At 44.5% G+C, this 24,571-nt stretch overlaps 1 protein-coding gene across 1 annotated transcript in view; it reads left to right on the forward strand.

Moving 5' to 3' along the window:
- LOC144692901 (protein Daple-like) overlaps window positions 1-24,571 on the forward strand; it is a 235,256-nt gene that overhangs the window by 15,131 nt on the left and 195,554 nt on the right. Inside the window, exon 3 of the mRNA XM_078562007.1 lies at window positions 3,448-3,556. Within this exon, the coding sequence (XP_078418133.1) occupies window positions 3,448-3,556 (109 nt within the window). The remainder of the gene's footprint in view (window positions 1-3,447; window positions 3,557-24,571) is intronic.

Here is a 24,571-nt window from a genome sequence, read left to right on the forward strand (position 1 = left end):
GTGCTGTTCTCAAATGTGTGACGTGTTAACTCAGTGATGTCTTAAAATAAATGCTTTATGGGAATTGCAGTTTTTGGCTTCAGACAGCAACACACTGTCAGTCACTTAGTAACACACGGGTCAGTGATTAACATTGAGCCTGATTGTTTGTGATGTGCACAAATTCTAAGCCTGGAGTTGATTATATGCCTTTGTTTGATAGTGTACAGTCATGTGTATCATCTGCTAAACGTACAGGATAAACTGCCTACCTGACCCTCGGTTAACTCTCACTTCCCTGGGCTAGTGTAACAATGATTCAGGTTCCTTGGGAGAACCAATAATGTCAGGGATGAGCAGGTCGAGAGTAGGTGTGGTTGGACATGTCTCTTGTGAAGGGAATGGGTAAGTTGGAGAACATCGTTTTCCTCTAACAGGAGAATTCAAAACAACAACAAATATCAACCAGTGGACTGAATGCAAGATAAGCATCTTCAAAGTACTGTGGGAAGGGGTAGGCCCATTTTCCCAAGAAGTCATTGTGTAAAATGAATTTGTGGCGTTTAATTATGAGCAATACTACCTTGGAAAACGAGGCTTTAGGAATATGGAGAAGAACTGAGGAACTGTGTTATCAACAACAAGTTGGCTTGATGGGCTGAGTGGTCTCTTCCTCTTCCTAGGAGCTATTTAGGAAGCAGGTGGAGGGAAGCCAGGCCAGCAGGATTAGCGCGAAGAAACTTAGGGATGTGGTGGAAAAGATCGGCTCAGAAAAGTCATTTTCCTGAGACAGGTTACTATTCAGACATTGTATTGAGTCTCTCAGAGAACACTGGGACTGCGAGTGGGGTGGGGTGGGTTTTTGTTTGTCCCGGTTGAAGTGATAACATTTAACTGTTCCCTCCCCACCACTGCCTACCCATTGAAAATGGGCTAAACGTAGAACTACTGCTTGTGTTTTTAAAAAGACCAGCTTTTCAGTGAATAGGTTCTCCAGCTGAGCTGCTTTTTGAATCATTCGCCTCTGGTGAACTGAACGCAGAACGCGTGTGGTCAGTGGTGCACATGGGCCTGTCGGGTTGTTCCTGCATTATTCACATCTCTTAGATCCCAGGCCGACTGCAGCTTTCATTGGATATCTGGATATATCCCAGCTCGAACACACGACGTGTCTCTGGTATAGGTTCAGAAGTAAAAGAAAAGAAAGACGCGCATTTCTACAGCGGTTTTCACAACCTTTGATGTCCCAAAGCACTCCACGGCCAATCAGATACGTTCAGAGCGTTGTAATGTAGGGAACATGGCGGTGAATTTGTGCACAGCAAGATCCCACAAACTGCACTGTGGCACACAGATGAAAAGAATCATAGAAATCCAGCACGGAAGGCTTCCATTCAGCCCATCGCATCCATGTTGGCTTTCTGTTGTGTTTGCCACCACATGCCGCTTTTCGCCTGTAGCCCCATAAGTTCCTCACCCTCAAATATTTGTCCAACTCCCTTTTTAAATTATATGCGTAGTCAGCTTATCAGGTTGAGTGTTCCAACAACTCGCGAGTGAAAAATCTCCTCAGCTCTCTCGGCCCCCCTTCTCCCCCACCACTACAGATGGAGATTTAAAATCCTTCCATTCAAATGGAGTAAAATGGAAAATGTGAGCAGTCAGGAATTAGCAGTTCAGTGACACCCAGATCAGGTCTTAAACCGACAGGTTGTGGGAAGGTGGGTCAGGAGGGAGAGAGAGTGTGTAGGTCCATCCATGAGTTCTTGACGAATAGTGGTGTTCTCTGAAACTTAAGTAATATTTAGTCGACAGGTTTCTGGTGGGGTTTTGATGAACGATTTGGCTAAAGGCAGCCATACCACGTGGGTGTTTTAAAACTAGATCAGAAATGGAGATTAGATTCTGAATGTGGAACTCTGATGTGCAGTGGCCTTGAGCTGTGGCACAGACTAGTCATCGGTAGCAGGAAAGTTAATGAGTAGCACACAGCACACACAGTAGCAGTGCAGTAAAACAGGCCTGTGGTTTCGTGTATGGTGGGAGGACCGTATGGTGAACTAAGACAAGCAGATTTCTCTCCTTGGTCTCTGTAGGTGCTCGACAAGCACTTTTACACGATCAGCCTTGCTGCTTAGGGAATCACGCCCCCACCCAGTGCCACATTCGAACTCTGCTGTGTAGTGTGAAGATCCAGGTACAGAGAGTGTAAACAGGAGGATCAATATTAGTGGTCAATATTGCTCAATAGAGAGAGACACTTACATGAGAACAAAATACCGTGGGTGCTGGAAATCTGAAATAAGGACAGAAAATGCTGCCAACGCTCAAATTTGGTAGTTTCTGTGGAGAGATAAGCAGAGTTCACATTTCAAGTTGTATATTAAGGGAGACACTTAATGCTATGGGCACAGCTCATGAAGGGAATTCTCCCTTCCCTAACATACTATTAACTGGACTCCTGGAATACTGTAAGAACCTTTCTTTTAGGCATTAAGAAACATTTATTTTGTGGGGGTGTGTGCGTGTGTCTGTGTGTGTCCTGGTGGGGGGGGGGGTTGTATTTTCCTTGCTGCCTCATCAATGATTAAATATTGAGGCCACTGAAACTATAACCATGCTAACGTTTAACAGGAAGATGATGGGGGTCAGAAGGTAAGAATCCTGGCCTCCCTACAAGTTGTACTTTATTTATATAAAAAAGCAACCCCTCCAAAATTATTCGTGCATTTTGTGCTGTTCCAATTTCATCTGGATAGATTAGAGTTTAAAAGTTCTGCCCTGATCAGGAGAACATAAGAAATGGGAGCAGGCATAGGCCATTCAGCCCTTCGAGCCCTCCCTATCATTCAATGAGATTGTGGCTGATCATCTGCTTCAACATCATTTTCCTGCACCATCCCCTTGTCCTCTGATATTTTTTTTTACATGTAGAGTCACACAGGTTTGTGCTTTTGTAAGGGCAGGGGAGTGGGACTAATTGGGTAACTCTTTCAAAGGGCTGACACAAGCATGATGGATTGAATGGCCTCCTTCTGTGCTGCCAGTTTCTACGAATATATTGATGCTTTTGTTTTTAAGATTGACTAGCAACTCCTAACCTTTCCTGCTCCTAACAAAACTTGTTTAGGAGCAGAATTTATAAATGTCTAAAAACCCTGATATTGGGTTTCATGCTGCCTGAACTGGTCTCCAGCCAAATTTCTACTAGAAATTGATTGAGGTGGGACAAGTGCAACTTCTAATAGGGTGTGAAATAAGCCAGTCAGTGATGATGAAAATAAAACTGACAAAGCATTGCTGTGTGTCCAGGGGCCTCTGCTCTCAGCTACCGATTGTGTAGGGAGATAAAACAAAGCAGATAAAACCCAAGAGGTTTCCCCTCAAAAAAAAACTACTCGGAAGGATGGGCAGAAATTGAGTGCGTTATTTTGTTCATATTCTTTCTGGTTTTTTTTTTTGATTTAGAGACCCAAGGCCAACAAATCAAAGAGTCAACAAACACGTCAACAATGATGTCAACTTGCGTGTTCAGAACCTGACTATATTAGTCAGACATATAAAGAATTACTACCAGGTATGGACCTCCTTTACTGCACTCAACTTCCTGCCTCTTGTGGTTTGCCTTTTTTTAAGGGACTGCATTGCCAGATGTAAGCGATATTTCTGTTCTCTTTCACACACCTCTTTCCCCCCCCGCCACCACCACTTCCTGCTGCACTGAGTAAACTGTCTCAAACTCACACTCTGAGAGTGTCTTTTCTCTGCTCATTTTTAATGAGAATTGAACAAGGTGATGGCATTTAAAATAAACTCCAAATCTATCATCCAAGCCCTATATCTGCATGTCTTACTGAATTGTGGTTGTAAAGTGCGCTAGCATTTTGAAAAACTTTTATCTATGGGACAGATTGATATTGTCTTTCCTCCGGTACTGAGCGCTCCCAGGTACTGAGTGCTCCCAGGGCAAAGTTTCAGAAGCCACAGGTGTACTCCACCAGTAGCACACCCAAGGGGCCTTTCGCTAAGTGAAAATCTAAAGAGGAGGGTCATTATCTAATTAGACCCATGGTGAAAAAACAATTAAGACACGTTTCCCAATATTTTTACAATTTTTCATTGGAGGTGATGAGGGGTGAGGTTTGCTCATTGGGATTGTGACCAGGACCAAGAACCCTGACTTCTCCCAATCACAGGAGGGCTGGTGAATTGTTAAATCAGGGCTAACACCACAGCCAATCACAGGAGGGCTGGTGAATTGTTACATCAGGGCTAACACCACAGCCAATCACAGGAGGGCTGGTGAATTGTTACATCAGGGCTAATACCACAGCCAATCACAGGAGGGCTGGTGAATTGTTAAATCGGGGCTAACACCACAGCCAATCACAGGAGTGCTGGTGAATTGTTACATCAGGGCTAACACCACAGCCAATCGCAGGAGGGCTGGTGAATTGTTACATCAGGGCTAACACCACAGCCAATCACAGGAGTGCTGGTGAATTGTCACTCGAGAACTAATAAAACAGTATAGAGCAGGAAACCCCCTGGGTCTTTCTGGTCTGTACAATACAGTTGCATGTCATGTTTTTCAACTGAGCTATAAAGACAGCCTTTGTGTCCCTTTAGGCAAAACTTTGTTCCCACCCCAACTCCCTTCCTGCACCAAACATGAGACAAGGGCAGTGAGTCCTTCTTTCTGTCCTTGTAATCCTCCCTCGTGCTTCCCCTGAGTGGATTGATTCTGCACATTTACTGAAGAACAGACTTGAGTCCAAGCCCTGAGGCCTGAGTACAAGAGAAGCTTGGTGATGCAAAAAGAAAGAGACCCAGGGGGGGTTTGTGCAGAAATCTCTGAAGGGGAAAGACCGGTTACTAAAGCACAAGGGACCCTGGGCTTTATAACTTGAGGCATAGAGTATAAAAACCAGAAAGTCATGCTAAGCCTTTATAAAACACAGGTTTAGACCCAGCTGGAGTATTGTGACCAGTCCTGGACACATTTTAGGAATGATGTGAAGGCTCTGGTGAGGCAGACAGAAGGTATTTAACCGGGAACGAGGGTTTTACAGCTACATGGATAGACTGGAGAAGCTGGCGTTTGTTTTCCTTTGAACAGAGAAGGCTACGAGATTGGAGTTACTTTGTCTAAACCCTTCATGATTTTAAATAAAGGGAAATTGTGTCAAGTGGCTGAAAGGTTGACAACAAAGAGGGCGCAGATTCAAAGAGATTGGCAAAAACAACCAGGGGCGAGATGAGGAAAACATCAATGCAACGAGTGGCTAGGATTTGGAATGAACACAGCCTGATAAGGTGGTGGCTACAGATACCAGCTTTCTAAAGTGAATTGGATAAACACTCGAAGGAGAAAAGATTTGCAGGGATATGGGAAAAGAACTTAGGAGTGGGACTAACTGGATTGCCACTGGCTCCTTCTCTGCTGCGTTCTTCTACGGTCACACCAGTGACTACATGTCAAAGATTCTACATTCGCTTGGGGATGTCCGGAGGTTGTGAAAGGTGCCTCCTAAATGCACATTCTTTCTTCTATAAAGGACGGACTGGCAGCGAGCAATGTTCTGAGTGTATTGAAGTGAATGGGTGATAACTGTCTCGGGAGAAATCCTGCTGTATGCATGATATGTAGTTGGGAATGAGTAACAGAAAGATCAGTTGGATTTAACAAAGCCTCAGTGTTGAGGCATGGCTGTATGTGGCAGGCAGGCTCAATGGCTGATTTGCATTCTGGAAGTCTATAATGGGACTGTTACTTAGATTACAAAACTGTTGTCTAGTGGAAGTTTCAGCTTCTGATTTGTTAGCCACTGTGTTTATGGTTTGGCAGAGTTCCTCGTTGGTACATCCAGCTGTACATACAAAAATGGGGGGGGAAGTAATGGCCTTAGCCCATGCACGCTAGTTCAGTTTGCATCGGAATAAACTAGGCACAAAGAGAACAAGGAGCCTCGAGGTGCTCCCTTACCCTTTGAGAACACCATTGACTGCAGAAGCACAATTTATTGGCAATAGTTTTTATTCTGGGTTTCACAGTCTATCAAAAGTACTGGCAAAGAATTTGTTTTCTCATCTCTAACACATTTTACATTGAAAATCTGGCAGCCCTTTTTTCTACAAGCCAGTGTCGTGTTACTGATGGAGACCCATCATTTCTCACCCTCGTTTTCATCCCCTCTTCATTCTACACATGCAAAGAGATTTCTCCCCACCCCCCATCTGCCATCTGCCCACTGCTGCAATGTAAGATGTGTTAGATTGAACGTTGGGGTGGGGAGTGTGGTGGTGGATTGGGGTTGGGACGGGGGGAGTGGGGGGGGGTAGAATTTCCCTGCTGCTCTCAGTGGTTAAACACTCAGGCTCCTGAATCTCTAACCACGCCAACGTGCAGCAGAGAGAGATGAAGGGGTCAGAAGCTAACATTCCATCACCTCCCTACAAGTTTGTTTTACTTTATATACATAAAAGGCGATCCCTCAGAAATTCTTTGTGTTTCACGCACTATTCCAACTTAATCTAGACAGAATAGAGTTAAAGATTCTGCCCTGATCAGAATCACATGAGGTTGTGCTTTTGAAAGATCAGGGAGACTTAATGGTGTAGCTCTTCTCAGAGGGCCAGCACAGGCATGATGGGCTGAATGGCCTCCTGCACTGCAGGGTTTGATGATTTTTGTGATTCTTGCAGATGTTGCCATTTTGTTTCTTTCATTTCCTTGTGTATTTTTTTTTAAAAACCAGTTTCTATTTTCCATTCTATGACTTTGCCAAGTTACCAGTTACCATCTTGATAAGCCGTGCACCCAGTGTGGAGGGTAGTGCGGGCCGACACTGCCCGGAAAATACAGAGTTGTTTGGGTAACTGTTTCAGCGGGAAGAGTGGGAACGTGAGGAGCTGGTAATGCCTCTGGGACACTGCAGAAAAGCTGCCACCAACATGTTAAAATGGATGGATAAATGGAGAAGCTCATTCCCGGCTTTTAGTGGTCTGGCATTTACCTAACACTAACATGGACCACATCTGTGGCACCTGAAACCATTTCCGTTTTCGGTTTATCATTGAGTGATGCCAAAGGTCATGCAAGGGAAGTTAGTTGACATAAAGGATGTCACCCACTCAAAATGGAGTATGTAGCAGAGGTTTTCTTTTTCACTATAATGTAAAGCACTGTTTGTTTTTCTTTCAGTTTTATTCTACAGTAGTGTTATGAATGTGTGATTCAAATCGGTGTAATGTGTCTGGAGCCGCTTTCTAGACCTTAAGCCCTGAGTTTCAGTTCCTCTGCCTCTCTCCCTCCTCCTTACAACCTCCTTAAAACCTAGCTCCTTAACAAAGCTTTCAGTTACCTGTTCTAATATCTCCTCATATGGGTAGGTGTCAAATTTCATCTGATAACACTCCTGTGAAGCACCTTGGGATGTTTTACTACATTAAAGGTGCTATATCAATGCAGGTGGTTGTTGGGGACTCAGTTGCTTACTACTCTGTATCTTTGGAACGTCTGCCTGAGATGTTGCTGGAGTTGGAAGAGGAAAGTTGAAACCAGTGGTCTTGACCAGAAGTTACTGAGTCGCCCTTATTTAATCCCCTCCTCCCCCCCTCAGGTACCATGGCCCTAAGAGGGCGTTGGTGACCATGGACTTCCATCAGATTAGTCCATGGTTATGCTTGGTAAAGTACTGCAGTGATTTGCCGTTGCCTTCTGCAGTATGGCTGACCAGGAAACTCTCCCCCTCTCTGCCACCTGCCATCAGGCCTATTGGAAGGATTTACAGGCTGAAAATCAACCTGTTTGACCACGTTATGAACGCGCCTTCCGTTGTCACCAAGTCCTGGAGTGACTTGAACCCAGAGCTTTTGGCTCAGAAGTAGGGACATGACCCACTGCACCTCCTGGTGATTCAGTATACTGGCCTTACTTTAAAAAAAAAGTCTGATTTAAATTAATAATAGCTGTTGTCGCAAACAACAGGAGAGAGAGAGATGTGTAATACTCAGAAAAAATATTTTAATTTCATGTAAATACCTGCTGGCTCAACTTCACCTGTGAGATGTTCCAAAATAATGTTTTGGCTACCGAAGCTGCTGTTAGGAAACATACATGGATATCACACTTGAGAATGTAGGGAGACTGAAGATTGGATGTGTAATTGGAAATGCACACCAGATATATTGGCATCTGATAACCACACTCACTAAGCCCCTGCAGCCCTCTTCAGCCCCTAGCTCCCAGCCCTCACCGCGCCTATCTCCCCAGCTGCCCCCTCCAACCACAACACCGTCAATGGCAGAGGCTTCATCAGCTGTGGACATGACTCTAAGATTCTCCATGCCCACAACCACAGACCCCTCTGCCTTGCTGTCTCGCTCCTCCCCTTCAGTTGGCTGTTTTAGCACATGCTCAGTCAGCTCCGGTCACATTCATCAACTTGAACTATAGGGAGAGCCCAGTTTATGTAATCCTTCCTTATAATTCAACCCTAGGAATGCTCATAACATTCTGGGAAACCTGCGCTGTGTCTCCTGCCCCACCCCGGCAAGTATATCCTTTCTAAGATAAGGTAGCCAGAACTGTACACAGTGCTCCAGGTGCCATTTGACCAGGGCTTTGTCAGTTTGATGCAAAGCCTCCTCCCATTGTCTAGATTTAAAGGTTAACATTCTATGAACTTTTTTGATTTTTTTTTCTACCTGATCAGTAGATTTTAGTGACCTCTGTTCGTCGACCCCTAAATCTCTTTGGACCTTCCCTTCTGAGCTTTGCACCCAGGTCAAATGGACTTCGTTGCACATAAAACTTAACCAGCCCACACTCTCTCTGTACTCTCTCTTTAATCTTTCAAAGGTTTGTTGTGCGGTAGCCTTCCAGAAAAGTTACAGCCTGATCGATCATTCGACCGGCACAAAGTCAGCTCAGCATTGATCTCCAACTTCAGAGAAAAATGGGAAGAAAGAGTTTCAGCCAGCCAGAACCAGCTTTCTTTGTAACACACCTGTCAATGTTGCAGAAAGAAAAAATGGCTAAATAATGTTTTTTCTTGCTTGGCATGTGGGTGAGGCAGACAAGGTGGCATTTAATGCCCAAACCCCAAACTGAGGGTGTTGAGTTAATCACATAGTGCCGATTCGAGCCACGTATAGGCCAGAGCAGATAAGGACAGCAGTCTCCTTACCCCCAGTGGACGTTAGTGGTGAACCAGTTTTGGTTTTATGATAACCCAGTAACTATCATGATCATTTTCCTGGCTGATGGTGATGTGTTATAGTTCACTCAGGGAGTCTGAGTAGCTGTGGCAACTTGCACTTTTACATACATCTTGTAGTCTGGAGCTATGGATAGTGGCTCCAAAGTTTTGACAAGGAGTCTCTCCTACTCTTATCGCCTGCCCTTGGTGCATGTTGGAAGGGTTTGCAGGTTGATAATCAACATTATGAATGCACCTTCCTTGGCCATCAAGCCCTGGAGTGGGACAGGAACCCGGAGCTCCTGGCCCAAGAGGTAGGGACGCTACCCACGGCACCACGAGACTCCCCATTTTCCTGGTTGGTACCAGCCCATAAAATTCCACATGTAGAGAATTCAGTTTCGCAAACAGCTTGTCATGGTGGTAATTGAATTCCTGGCTGCTAGTCCAGTGGCCTAACCTTGACACTACATTCGTAACCATAAGCGTAATAAACTCTCAAAGTCCAAACTTTTAGTTGACATCCTCCTACTACCTCTTGTTAGATCTTTATGTATGTAATATATACGTAGCTGAAAAAGGAGACATGCTGTTGAAGCTTTTCGTCTTGCACTCATCAAGACAGAATTTGCAAGAATTCCTATTGTAAAGGAAACAACAGTTTATACTGTATGAGAAGAGAGTGCTGATTGGTCGGCAAGTGGACTCTATTGGTAGAGGCATTGTCATGGAGAATGCACCAGGGAGCAGTTAACTGCCAAGCTTCTGTTTAAATTCAAACCAGACAGGTCAACTCTGATTGGTCAAGGCATTGCCATGGGGAATGAACCAGGGAATTGCTGTGCCCCAAGCTTTTGTTTTGTTGAAAAAAGCGCAATGCATGAACGTGCTCCTTCTACCTGCAAAGGACAGGGCCCCGTGTGTGAATATATGTAGCTTCTAGCACGTGTAAGTGAGCCACACTGTGAGCCCGACCAATAATCTTAAATCAGTGTACTTTTTAGCACAATCAGGATTGTTTAGCAAGTGTTGTCCAATTGTGGAATCACATCTAATGTTGGATATTATGTTTTGAGTTTTGCCAGCAAGGGCAGGTTGGGTACGGTCAGTACATTGTCTGTTGCAAACAGCCTAAGGGACATGCTGTTTGATACGATCCATCAGTAGTTGGGATGTACGGCCTACATACCTGGCGTCACACTGGCACTGAGATTCATATACCACATCACTCATTTGTGTGCGAGGCAGAAGGTCTTTTTGGCTTGACGGCAGCATCCTGTTAGTGGCGAATGTCCTCGTGTTGCTACTGCTCAGTGTCAGCGTGAATGGCTAGCTTCACCTGTTGCCCAAATTTTTGAGACACCTTACGTTTCCAGGGTAATCCGAAATGGACTGGGCGCTTTTTAGGACCGAAAGTAGCGGCCTTAAGCCCGTTCGTGAGCTTGCACGAGGAATGATCTGATCAGGGTAGCCATTGTTCCACAGGATGACTTTGATGTGCCCCATTTCAGTGTCAAGCTTGCACAGTGAGCATTTGGCTCAGGCCCTATTTATGCTGATAAAACCAATCTTTTTGCACATGGAGTTGTAGGAATCCCAATGCCAGTGAAGGTTGGCTTGTGGTAGACAGTAGTGGAGAATACATTAGTGGATTCCTCAACTAGCACATCGAGGAAAAAGAGCTCATTACATTGCTCCATTTCAGGGGTGAACATGAGAGCAGGATGGAGCCCATCGAGGTGTGTAAGAAAATTCTGACATGCAGCTGGGGATTGAAATAGAGCAAATGTGTCATCTACGTATTGGAAATGTGCAAGGGGTAGGAGGTTGGTGTCATTCCACCGAAGACACGTTCCTTGTGGAAACCGACAAAGATGTCTGCCATCTAGAGAGGATCCCATCTATTTGGGCAGGCGTGGTGTCGTTAAAACTGAACTCAACTGCATGAGTTGTTGAGTTTATATATATATTAAATATATAATATGAATGGAAATATATTGAATAGACAGTAACACACTAGGAACGCGCAATCAGTTCATGCCTGAGATTTTCACTCTTTGTAAACGATGGGTCCAGATGGATTCACGCTCATTAAACCACTCGTCAGTTCTTCCTTTCAGATTCAGTGAGATTGTTTTGTGCAGGTTTGCAGAATTATCTTGCTGCCTCTTGGGTCAAATGGAATTAATTACACATAAAACATAACTGACTCACGCTATCTCTGTACTCACTCTTTAATCTCTAAAAGGCTTTAGTGCAGTCGGCTGCCAGGAAAATTGGTGCCTGATCCTTTTTTGAATGGGCAGGATTAGCGTGAAGAATGAAGGTATCAAGCTGCATTGCCTCATACATAAGGAATACAAATTATCTGGGATGAAAGAGTATTTAATGGTATAGTGAAGCTCTACCTCACTAGATTCTTATCAAGGTAGCTCTGGCATCAGAGGGCTGAGGGTGCATATGCTTTGAATACACGTTCCTTCATGCTAAGTTGCTTTTGCTTCTCCTCAGAGGAGTTTCAAAAGCATGTTTAATGTCACAAGTGGGTTCTGAGAGAGTGGGCTGTTAAGTCGGAAGGTCATGGGTTCAAATCCCACTCCAGAGGCTTCAGCACAAAATCTAGGCTGGTGCTGAGGGAGTGCTACACTGTTGGATGTAAAAGGTTCCACAGCACCATTTTGAAGAAGAGCATGTGGGTTCTGTCTGGTGTCCCGGACCAATACTTATCCCTCAGCCAGATAATCTGCTCCTTACCACAGTGCCGTTTGTGGGGCCTTGCTGTACATTGACGTAAATACCACAATTAGCTCCTCTGTCCTTGCAAACCACACCTCATCTCCAACCTCGCTTTCTCCTCAGCCATTGAATTTGCTGTCACCCCCCAAATCTGTGCCTATCTTTGCTGCAATTCCATGCTTAAATCCTTCTGATTGGACATGCCTTGCCACAACAGCGAGACAGCCCTTATTAAAGTAACAATTGTCATGCTATGTGACTGCAGTAAACTAACCTTCTCAACCTGTCTACACCTTTTGACACAGTTGACAACATCATCCTCTTCCAATACCTCACTTCTATTGTCCAGCTGAGTAGAACTGCCCTCTTCTGGCTCTCCATTATCATCTATCCAGTTGTAGCCAGAGAAACATCTGCAATAGTTTCTCTTCCTGTCCCCATATCATTACCCCTGGAATTCCCAAGGATCAGTCCTTGGCCCCCTCCTATTTCTCATCTAAATGTTGCCCCTCGGTGACATCATTCAAAAACACAGGTTGGTCTTCAGATGTACACATTTGACACCCAACATCTCCTCTCTCAACTCCTCCACTGTGCTAATTTATCAGACTGCTTATCCGACATCCAGTACTGGATGAGCCAGTTAAATATTGGAAGAACAAAGCCTTTGTCTCCAGTTCCTGTTTCAAACTCCATTCCCAGGGCATCATCACCTCCCTGGTCATTGAATCAGCCAGTCCACATCCTTGATGTCCTACTTGACCCTAAGCAGAATCTGGCCACTGATCTTTTCCATCAATAAGACAGTCTCTATAAGCTCGTTTTGAAACATTAGATCCTGAGGGGTCTTGACTGGATGGAAGTGGAGAGGATGTTTCCTCTTGTGAATCTAGTACTAGGGGCCACTGTTTAAAAATAAGGGGCCACCCATTTAGGACAGAGATGAGGAGAATTTTTTTCTCTGAGGGTCGTGAGTCTTTGGAACTATCTTCCTCAAAAGACGTTGGTTGAGGCAGAGCCTTTGAATATTTTAAGGCAGAGGAAGATAGATTCCTGATGAGCAAGGGATGAAAGGTTAGCGGGGGTAGGCGGCGGGAGGGCAGAGTTGAGCCATGATCTTATTGAATGGTGGAGGAGGCCCAAGGGGCCAAGTGGCCTACTCCTAATTCGTATGCTCGTATGTATGTACGTTCGCCCATCTCTGCTTCTGCCTCAGCCCATCTGCTGCTGAAACCCTCACCCATCACTTTGTTACCTCCAAATTCAGCTATCACAGCGCTGCCCTGGCTGGCCTCCCATCTTGCACCCTCTGCAAACTTGAGCTGATTCAAAGCTCTGCTGCCCGAGTCCTTCATTGAGCAGCTGCCGAGGTGTCAGCTGTGGCTCAGTTCATAGCACCCTCGCCTTTGAACCAGAGGGTTGTGGGTTCACGTCCCACTCCCGGAAAACCAAGAACTGTGATTGTACTCGAAAGAGTTGCAATCTGTGACTGTTGATAACTCGAAAGAGTTTGAGCAGCTGCTTAATAAATAAGATTTTTACTCCTTGTTTTAACAGCACTTTTGAAAGTAATAAATCAGCTGTAAAATCCTTTGGGATGTTGTGATGGCCTGAAATGTGTTTTATAAAATTAAACATCCCCTCTCCCCTCCCACTTCCCATCATTGCAGAAGGATTACCAGGACCGCCTAGCAATCCCAATGCTAGAATCTCCAGACTCCGAACTGAATCCAGGTTGATTTGTATCCTACCAAATGCTGCCAAAATTCTTATAAACATTCCCATGACTCTGAATGATACTATTTTTTAAACTGGATCTCTTTCTTTCTCCCCCATTACCCGCTGCCTTTCTCTCTCTCTTTCTCACTTTTTCCCTTGCTCTCTATTTCTTTCTCTCTCTTTTCTCTCTCTCTTTTCTCGCTCTTTTCTCTCTTTCTCTTGTCCCTCCGTCCCAATAATTTGATGGAAAAGGCCTCCGTACTTTTAGATTCTTGAGCGTGCTTCCAGTGGACATACTTAATTTCAGAATCAATTGCCATCTATTATTTTCATTGAACTAAAGGGGCATTGTGACACATGCTCACTTTCCCTCTGAAATTGTAAGAAACATATGTAACCAGCTTAAATTACAAGAAGGATACTCGATACATAGTGAAAAATTAGACCAGATTATAGTCTGATTCTTGCGTAGAGAGCTACACGTCCTGTGATAATGGATTGACCTATTCCCCAGGGTGGTGAGGGGATAATACTGTAATTGCAGGGAAGCAACTAAAGCTGTTGGTTTCTATATAAACTGGATATTAAGAGAAGAGTTTACAAGCCCTATTTACAATTAATTTTAAATATAAAATCTGCAGAACCCGACTCAGTGCAGTCACTGAGCGGTTGAGTAACTCCTGAACTTGACTGTATTGACGGAGTCTTGTGGAGTGTGAATGCTGCCATTGACCAGCTGGCCTGTGTCTGTGCTGCAGACTTGATGGAATTCAATGTGCTGATGAAAGATTTTCCAGCTCCGTTCTACATGGAGCCGGGGTACAGAGCCAAATTTAGGAGACAAATCATTTTTTTTTACACAAAGGATAATTGTGATCTAGAATTCTCCTCCCACTCCCCCATTCCCCAGAAGGCTGCGGTTATTGTGGCACAATTAGGGGAAAATGGTGGTTTAATGGTAATGTATCTGGATTCGTAATCCAGAGGCCCAAGCTTAATGCTCTAGGGGGCACAAGTTCAAATCCCAACACAGTAGCTGGTGGAACTTAAATTGAATTAATAAATCTGGAATATGAAGCTAGTCTCAGTGATGGTGACCATGAAACTATCATTGATTGTTGTAAAAACCCATCTGGTTCACTAATATCCTTTAGGGGAGGAAATCTGCCTTCCTTACCTGATCTGGCCTACTCCAAACTCTTAACAATACTGTACAGTACAGTACTGGCCTCCTTATTTAAAGAAAGGTGTAAATGCTTAAGAAGAATTCAGAGAAGGTTCACTAGACTAATACCAGGAACAGGTGGATTGTCCTATGAGGACAGGCTGGACAGGTTAGGCTTGTATCCACTGGAACTTAGAAGAGTAAGAGGCCACTTAATTGAAACCTTTAAGATCCTGAGGGGTCTTGACAGGGTGGATGTGGAGAGGATGTTTTTTCTTGTGGGAGAATCTAGAACTAGGGGGTCACTGTTTAAAAATAAGGGGCCACTCATTTAAGACAGAGATGAGGAGAATTTTTTTCTCTGAGGTTTGAGAGTCTTTGGAACTCTCCTCCTCAAAAGACAGCAGAAGCAGAGTCTCTTGAGTATTTTTAAGGCAGAGCAGGATCGATTCTTGATTAACAAGGGGGTGAAAGTTTATCGGGGGTAGGTAGGAGTGTGGGGTTGAGGTTACATTCAGATCAGCCATGATCTTACTGAATGGAGGAGCAGACTCGAGGGGCTCCTGCTCATCATTCGTATGTTCATATGTAACAATGTGGTTGATTCTTAACTGTCCTCTAGAAAGACCTAGAAAATCACTCAGTTCAAGGGCAATTAGGGATGGGCAACAAATGCTGGCCTTGCCGGCAATGCCCACATCCCATGGAAGAACAAAGGAGAAAAGCTTTCAAGACTGAGATTGATTGATTTTTGTTAGGCAAAGGAAATGGAGCAAAGGCTGATCAATGGAGTTGAGGTACAGATTAGGCATGATTTGATTGAATGGTAGAACCAGCTCGAGGGGTTGAATGGCCACTTCCTCCTGTTGAACGTGTTCCTGTTCTCCCGATGACAGAGACTATTTCCCTTATAACTGCTCTACTTTTCCACTGATGCCACTGTGTTGGTTTGTGTAACTTCTTGCAACAGGTTGTGAGAACTAGTGTGCCCTCGCCCGCCTCACCTGCTTCCCTAACAGCCACTGCTATACTGAGAACACCATGCAGAAGAACATAAGAAATCGGAGTAGACCATTCAGCCCCTCAAACCTGCCCTGCCATTCAGTGAGCTCTTGACTGAACTCTACCTCAGCTATACTTTCTTGCCTAATCTACATATCCCTCCATTCCCTTAGTGCTCATGAATCTATCAGTCTCAGTGACTTGAACATTTCTGGATAGACCAGTCCAAAGATTCACAATCCTCCGAGTGGAGAAATCCCTCCTTCTCCTCAGCCCAAAATGGCTGATCACCTACCTGGGACCATGATCCCTTGCGCTAGACTTATCAGCATTGCGTGAAACATTTCAATGATGAAAGATGCAATATAAATGCAAGACCAGACCAGAACTCAAACACGAGGTAAAGTTAACCGAGGGAGGAGGTCTTGTGACGCAGTGGGTAGCGTCTCTGCCTCTGGGCCAGAAGCTCTGAGTTCAAGCCCCACTTCAGGACATGGTGAGCATGGAAGGTGTGTTCGTAACGTGGCCAAACAAGTTGATTATCAGCCTGGAAATCCTCCCAATAAGCCTGACGGCAGGTGGTTAAGAGTGGGAGAGTTTCCTGGTCTGCCAGAACCTGCAGGAGGTAACAGCAAACCACTGCAGTACTTCACCAAGCATAACCATGGACCAATCCAATAGAAATCCATGGTTACCAGCGCCCTCTTAGGTCCATGGTGCCTGGAGGAGGAAAGTTAACCAACTGTCTGTCTGTGTGATGTTCCAGTCAGTATTTCTTGCCTTTCTGAAAGAGGGCAGTAGGGTTCATGTTTCAGATTCATCAGACACAGTCATAATCGCTGAAACATTAACCTGTGATGAGTGTCACTTTACGACCATTTCAACTGAGTAGGGGTCACGTGATTTGTTCAGCCAATGTGTGGCTTGCACGGGAGCATAAATTCTAGGGAGCGGTTTCCTAGGAAAAAAAGTGGCTGTATGAGGGGCTACATGGAAGCTATTGTGTAAATAAAGTTCATTTGTCTGACTAAGAAGCCTCCCAGAACGTGTTTCTACATTAACCCTACCCAGTTTTCTCCACAGATGCTGCCTAGCCTGATGTGTTTCCATTGTCTTCTGTTTTTCATTTCAGGTTTCCAGCATCTGCAGTTCTATCGTTTTGATTTAGAATCCCCTCTCCTCCCTCCGTCCCTCTCCTCCCTCCCTCCCTTCTCCTCCCTCCCTCCCTCCCTCCCTCCCTTTAAGTCGCTGCTTAAAACCTACCTCTTTGACCAAGCTTGATCACCTGTTCTAATATCGCTTTATGTGCCTTGGTGTCAAATTTAGTCTGATATTCACTCCTGTAAAGCACTGTGGGATGTTTTAATACATTAAACATGCTAGATAAATGCGCGTTTTTGTTGCTGTGATGGGTTGGGTAGTAGCTACCAAACCACTTTCAAACTTTTTTTTAACAATGAGCAACAATATTTAAATCCCATTGTTAAGTTTGAACCTGGGCCTTTTGTCTTTTCAACTCCAACTATTGCTGCAACATTTCTGATTGGTGGGCAATGGTTTAGATGGAGAGTTATTGGATTATGTGTGCTCTGAACTCGAGGAAGCTGGGGATTGGGTTAAAACATCTCAGATTCTCGTCAAAGGCTTTTTTTATCCTTTTGTTTTCCTCCTAAACTGGGTTTGAAATGAGTTCCAGAGATGCAAGAACAGCGCTGTAACCCGTCACCCAGTCACTGTAGTTAACACTTCCAGATTGGATTGATTGGATAGGAGTTTCCAAGCTGCCTAAATCTCAGCAGCTATTGAAGGGACATGTTTGAAAAGGGCATGTTGATCTTGTAAAGGGGGTACTCTCTTCAGTCTACAGACCAATGAAAATTCACCACTTCTTGTTGCCTTCAAACCTTAAACTGTCTCCTCCGGAGGTTATATGTACTATTTCCTCAATTATCTACACTGATTCCTGAATGTTTCCCTTTAGACTAGAGGCATGTGATCCCACTAGAATTCTGATACATTGGAGGAACTATTGAGAGGGAGAAACTGTCTGTCTGGGAGTGAAAGGAATAGAAAATTAAATCTTCTAGCTCAATGCTGACCTCAATTTGTCTAACACCCACATGTGATCTGCAAGTTAAAAGCTATGTTAGACATGCAGTCCAACTACCTTGATTAATTCATTGCATTAAAATAGGTGCAACCCTCAAGCATTCTGACCAAACATTGCAATAAAGCTGCCTCTTACTGGCAGTAGAAAAATCTCTTGCAGAGCGATAAAGAAAGAACTTGCATTTAAATAGCGCCATTTACAGCTGCAGGATATCCCAAAGTGCTTTGCAGCCAAACCAAAGTGCAGTCACTGTTGCAATGTTGTAAATGTGACAGCCTGTCTGCGCACAGCAAGCTCCCACAAACAGCAACGTGATAATGACCAGTTCGTCTGTTTTTGGTTAACCGTGGCTCAGTTAGTGACACACTTGCCTCTGGACGACAAGGTTCTGTGTTCAAGTCCCACCCTAAGCCTTGAGCACAAAAATCAAAGCGGTCACTCTGGTGTAGCACTGATGGAGTGCGGCACTGTAGAAGGCACCGCCTTTTGAATGAGATGTCAAACCGAAGCCCCGTCTGCTGTCTTGGGTGGATGTAAGAGATCCTGTGACACTATTCCAAACAAGAGCAGGAGAGTTTTCTCTGGTGTCTGTCCCTGGTAATTTATCCATAAAAAAAAACAGATTATCTGGTCATTATCACATTGCTGTTTGTGGGAGCTTGCTGTGCATAATCTGGTTGTCATGTTTCCTGCATTACAACAGTGGCTACACTTTTAAAAATATTTCATTGGCTGTAAAATGCTTTGAAGTGAAAAGTGCTATATAAATGCAAGTTTTTTTTAAATTCCTTTTTTTTTTGAGTGATGTTAGTTGAGAGATGAATATTGGTCCGGACACCGGGAGAATGCTCTTGTTCCTTTTTCCAATAATGTCATGGAATCTTTTACTTCCACCTAGGAAGGCAGATGAGCCTCAGTTCAATGTTTAATCCGAGAGACAACACCTGACAATGCAGTGCTCCCTCAGTAGTGCACTGAAGTGAAGCCTAGATTATAGGCCCAAGTGCTGAGAGGAGTCGCTTCTCCATTTAGGAGAATATTGATTGGAGGAGTTGATAAAGGAGAGGATTATAGTCAGATTAATGCACAACAGTTTATAAAGACAATTAATTAAACATTGTAAAGAAAGCATTGTAGAATTGCTGATAGCTTTATTGATTAGATGGGGCAGGAGACTGAGTGTGGAGTTATCTTGTCCATAGCTAGCAGGACATCACATCTTAAATCAGCAAGTCAGAGACCCTGAAGACAGATTACTTCATTTTCTAAGTGTAACCTGGACAGTTTCTCGTCGCGGTGAAAGTTTGAGCATTCCTCTAAATCCCTGCCATAGCAGCAGTAGAGTCCAATCTAAAGCTCAAGGCTGATAAAGAAAGCCTTGCATTATAAACTGTATAATGGCTCCTCAGACACGTCCTTGTCTTGTTGAGTGCATTTTTGAAACACTTAAGTGTGTGCGGTTCTACTAAAATTGTCATGTCACTTGGATTTGAACTGAATCTAAAGCTATTTTTACAACTAGAACTTCAAGCAGTTGAATCTCATACAACAGAAAAGTCTTTTTTTCATTTACAGGATGTGGGTGTCACTGGCTGGGCCAGCATTTATTGCCCATCCCTAATTGCCCTTGAGAAGGTGGTGATGAGCTGCCTTCTTGAACTGCTGCAGACCATGTGGTGTAGGTACACCCACAGTGCTGTTAGGGAGGGAGTTCCAGGGTTTTGACCCAGCGACAGTGAAGGAATGGCGATATATTTCCAAGTCAGGATGGTGAGTGACTTGGAGGGGACCTTTCAGGTGGTGGTGTTCCCATGTGTCTGCTGCCCTTGTCCTTCTAGATAGTAGCGATTGTGGGTTTGGAAGGTGCTGTTGAAGGAGCCTTGGTGAGTTTCTGCAGTGCATCTTGTAGATGGTACACACTGCTGCTACTGTGGGTCAGTGGTAGAGGGAGTGAATGTTTGTGGATGGGATGCCAATCAAGTGGGCTGCTTTGTCCTGGATGATGTCAAGCTTCTTGGGTGTTGTGGGAGCTGCACTCATCCAGGCAAGTGGAGAGTATTCCATCACATTCCTGACTTGTGCCTTGTAGATGGTGGACAGGCTTTGGGGAGTCAGGAGGTGAATTAATCTCCACAGGATTCCTAGCCTGTGACCTGCTAAACCTTTCTGAATCCCTGGTTGGGCCTCAGCTGGAGTTTTGTATCTTAATTCTGGATGTCAAAGCTGTGGGGAGGTGATTTACTGGAAAGGGGAGGAATGAGGGACTTCAGTTGCGTGTAGAGACTGGAGAACTTGGGATTGTTCTTCTTTAGAGCAGAGAAGATTAAGAGGAGATTTAACGGAACTGTTCAGAATTGAGAGGTTTTGATAGTGTGAATAAACAGAAACTGTTTAGAGGAAGAACTGTTAGAAAAGGTTTAGAAGACAGAGAGATGATCAGATTGAAACATAATGTTCCGAGGGGACTTGTCAGAGTAGATACTGAGAGGTTGTTTCCTCTCATAGGGGAACCTGGAGCTAGGGGGCGGAGTTTAAAATTAAGGGGTCTCCCATTTAAGATGGAGATGAAGAATTACTCAGAGGGTTGTTAGCGTTAGGAATTCTCTTCCATGGAGAGCAGTGGAGGCCGGGTTGTTGATATATTCCAGGCTGAGTTAGGCAGATCTTTGATCTACAAGGTAGTCAAGGGTTATGTGGAACAGGCGGGAAAGTCCACAATCAGATCAACCGTGATCCTGTCAAATGCCGGAGCAGGTTTGATGGGCCGAATGGCCTACTCATGCTCCTGTTTATTACGGTCTTTTGATCTTGCAAGAGGATTGAAAGCAAGAGGACACAAATTTAAGATAATTGGCGGAGAAGCCAGAGGAGAAATGAAGACAGTTTTTTTTTGTATATGTTCTGGAATGCACTACCTGGAAGTGCAGTGGAAGCAGTCCAATAGACTTTTCAAAAGGAGTTGGATAAACATTTGAAAATGAAATATATACAGGGTTATGGGGAAAGAGCGAGGAAGTAGGGCTGATTGATAGATCTTTCAAAAAGTCAGCACAAGCACAATGGGGCCAAATGGCTGTATTGTCAGGTTCCACCATTGACGAAAGTCAACTATTCACTGCCCTCCTGCACAGAAAAATAAAAGATGGCAGCCACAGTGAGGCGAATGCTGGGAGGGAGTGGGGGAGGATATGAGCTCCCATTGGCTACCTTGGATTAGTATCAGTCTCCTGGTCCATTCCCATTTGGAATAGATATTGGGAAGTACTGATTGTGGGGTTTTTGTTTTGAAGTTACATTTACTACCCAGATATAAGACTGTTAATGGGACATTGCATTGGCTATTATGGGTCCATCCAACACAAAGTGAATCCCAGAAATGGCTCATTCTACGCGTCTCCCAAGAATATTTTTGATTACCTCTTCCCTTTTGCTGCTGAAATGCCCGAGTCAGATCTCTTGCGGAAGTTACTGGCATAGATACCAGCTGGTTTAAGTGGTGCATAAGTGTTCATGCCCTGTTAATGTCAAGCCACTGGGCTGTTCCATTGTGAACTAGTTGCGTCAGTTTGGATGCTGGTAGCACCTTGGGCTGGAATTTTACAGCCTCACCGTGGTGGGGTGGGGCTGTAAAATGCAGCGAGCCATTCAAGCGTCCATTCTCTTCGGCGGGACTGTAAAATCTTGCTAGAGTAAAATTCCGCCCTCGGTTCTTCCATGAAACAGGAGGAGCAGGTGAAGGTCAACTGGTGCATTGAGCATGGGCTATAGTGGCGTGGTGTGAATTTTGTCTGCCATCAAACCCCCACCCATGTCACCACCCACCAGCTATGCAACCTTAGAGAGGCAAAATTATCCCAGTGAAAAGACTTTTAGGCCAATTTAGGAACACTTGTAGGAAATTCCTCTCCAACCCCAAGTTAATCTGACGAGACTTGCAGTGAGCGCATCGAATGGGTGTCACACTTCCCGGCATCGTTCCTTAAGTTCCATGCACGCACCCCAGTCAGCCGGCCATGTGAAAGGTACATTTACGACCCAGAGTGATTTATAACTTGAGGTTGTGGTGCTCCCAGCGCGATACTGCCCTTGACTATCTTGGTGGTGGAGGTCCACAGGGGGAAGGACTTGCTGTTGAAAGGGACATGGTGGGGGTTGCTGCAGTGGATTAACTTGGGAGTCCAGGTGCTGATCAAGCATTCGTCGATCCTGGACAATGTCGAGCTTCCTGAGCGTTGCTCCTGCATCAATCCAGCTGAGTGATCGGGGTTCCGTCACACGCCTGGCTCGAGCTTTGCAGATGGTGGAGAGACTCTGAGAGGTCAGGAGGTGAGCCACTTGCTTCAGATTTACCCACCCGCTGACCTGCTGCAGTAGCCGCGGTGCTGACCAGGCTTGTTCAGTGAATGCGGCTACACCAGCTTCCTATTTACATCAAGTCAGCTTCATTTTACATTCTCTGCAGACAGGGATTCTATGACAGTTAGTTTATCATCAAAAATTAGATTACTGTTGGGAGCAATTAATCCTAAAACTAGTCTCACTCCAAACAATTAATCTGTGTCTAATTGGTACCATTTTGTATTGTTGTTGGCGAAGCTGTTGAATAACTCGTTATCCAGCCATTACATCACAAAGTTAACTGGAGTTTTCTGTGCCTCTCCCTATGTCTCTTCCTCCCTCCCACCCCAGAGGTTATCTATCTGAAAATGAACACACTGTTTTTGTTTCTGAGTGCATCTGTAAATGGCATCATGTCGTTATTTTTGTAGATTATTTGGCCCACAGTGACTAGTGAGGAATTCTATTGGAATGGTGGCTTTACTGGTGTCATCCCCGGTATAGTGGGCAGCACTGTCGCTCCTGAGTCAGACGGTTGTGAGTTTATGTTGCAGTGAGAGGTCTCATGGCATCATTCAGAGAGGAGCAGAAGAGTTCTCCCCGGCGTCCTGGCTCAATATTTATCCCTAAACCCAAATCACTTGGATTATCTGGTCATTATCTAGTTGCAGTTTGTGGGATCTTGCTGTGCGCAAATCGGCTGTCACGTTTCCTACCCTGCACTTCATTGGTTGTACCGTGCTTTGGCGTGCCCTAAGACGTTGTTTAAAATGCAAGTGCTTCCTGTTACTCAAGTGGTAACAGTTATTGTGCTAGACACCGTTAGTACAAAAGGATGCCTATTTTTGTGTCTGCTCGTGGCGGGGGGAGATGGTGGTGTAGTGGTAATGTCTCTGCACTAATAGTTCAGAGGCCCAGGCTAATGTTCTGGGGACATGGGTTCCGATCCCACCACAGCAGTTGGTGGAATTTAAATTCAATTAATGAAAAGGAAAAATTGGGATTGAAAGCTAGTCTCAGTAATGGTAGCCATAAAGCTATCATCAGTTGTTGTAAAAACCCCATCAGGTTCACTAATGTCCTTATTAGGGAAGGGAATGTGCCGTCCTTACCCGGTCTGGCCTACATGTGACTCCAGACCCACAGCAATGTGGTTGACTCCTAACTGCCCCCTGAAATGGCCGAGCAAGCCACTCAGTTCAAGGGCAATTAGGGATGGGCAACAAACGTTGGCCTTGCCAGCGATGCCCACGTCTCATTAAAAGAGTAAATTTTAAAAAAATCTGGTTAATAAGACATCCTTTGCTGGCAGATCAGTCCTGATATTTGCAGAGTTTGCCAAATTTTACATTGTGTATAAACCTGCTGTGTGGCTAATCCTTTCTGTCTAATGTAAAGAGGCAAAAATAACCTCCAAGGAAACATTGTGGAACATCCTGTTATTTCAAGAGAAAGTAATGAAATGATTTGGAGGTTCTCCACTGAGACCTGACTGTGTGAATGGTGCAGCTCTGGTTGTGCTGTTTATTTTTGTAGCAAAGGTGGGTTTTAAAGCAGAATTATATAAATTACCGGATGGGAGCTCATCACCGCCCAGAGTCAGGACTGGGGAAATCTAAGTTAAAGGTTCACACAGGATTATAAACAACAGTGTGAGATGTGAAACACTGTGGTGACTGGAGTTATTATAGCCCACTGCAGCTCCTGAACTGCAAGCTTTTAACACTTTTTTGTGTTGCATGTAAATATAATCCTGCAAGTTTCTGATGTTTACAAACATACGAATTAGGAGCAGGAGTAGGCCATTCGGCCCCTCGAGCCTGCTGCACCACTAATAAGATCATGGCTGACCTGATTTCTCCACATTCCCGCCTGTCCACAATAACCTTTCTCAAATTCTGAAAACAAACATTTTTTTTTAATTTAAAAAGGGAATTGTAGAATTGGTGCATTTTTACATTCATGTGAATATTCTACCACTATCCTCGAGACAGCTAAAGGATATTCACTAACAGAAGTAATGTCTCCATTTGACCCAGATGTTACATCTCTCAAAGAGGCCATTTGGCCCAGCCTGTCCCTGTTGGTGCTGTGACCAACAAGGCTACGTACAGATCAAGAGATGGAAATTGGGATTGGTCTCAACCGGTCTTGTTGGCTGGCACAGGCATGGTGGGCTCTTTCTGTGCTGTCAATTTCTAACCTTCATGCGAACAAATAGTATTAATCACATTTACCCGCCTTGTTCTCATGTCCTAGATCTGACCTTGAATGTTGACATTTCCTTGGATGTTTCTCTTCTCCCACCCACCCACCTCC

Source organism: Cetorhinus maximus, chromosome 18, assembly GCF_964194155.1.
Source record: "Cetorhinus maximus chromosome 18, sCetMax3.hap1.1, whole genome shotgun sequence".
Classification (NCBI taxonomy): domain Eukaryota; kingdom Metazoa; phylum Chordata; class Chondrichthyes; order Lamniformes; family Cetorhinidae; genus Cetorhinus; species Cetorhinus maximus.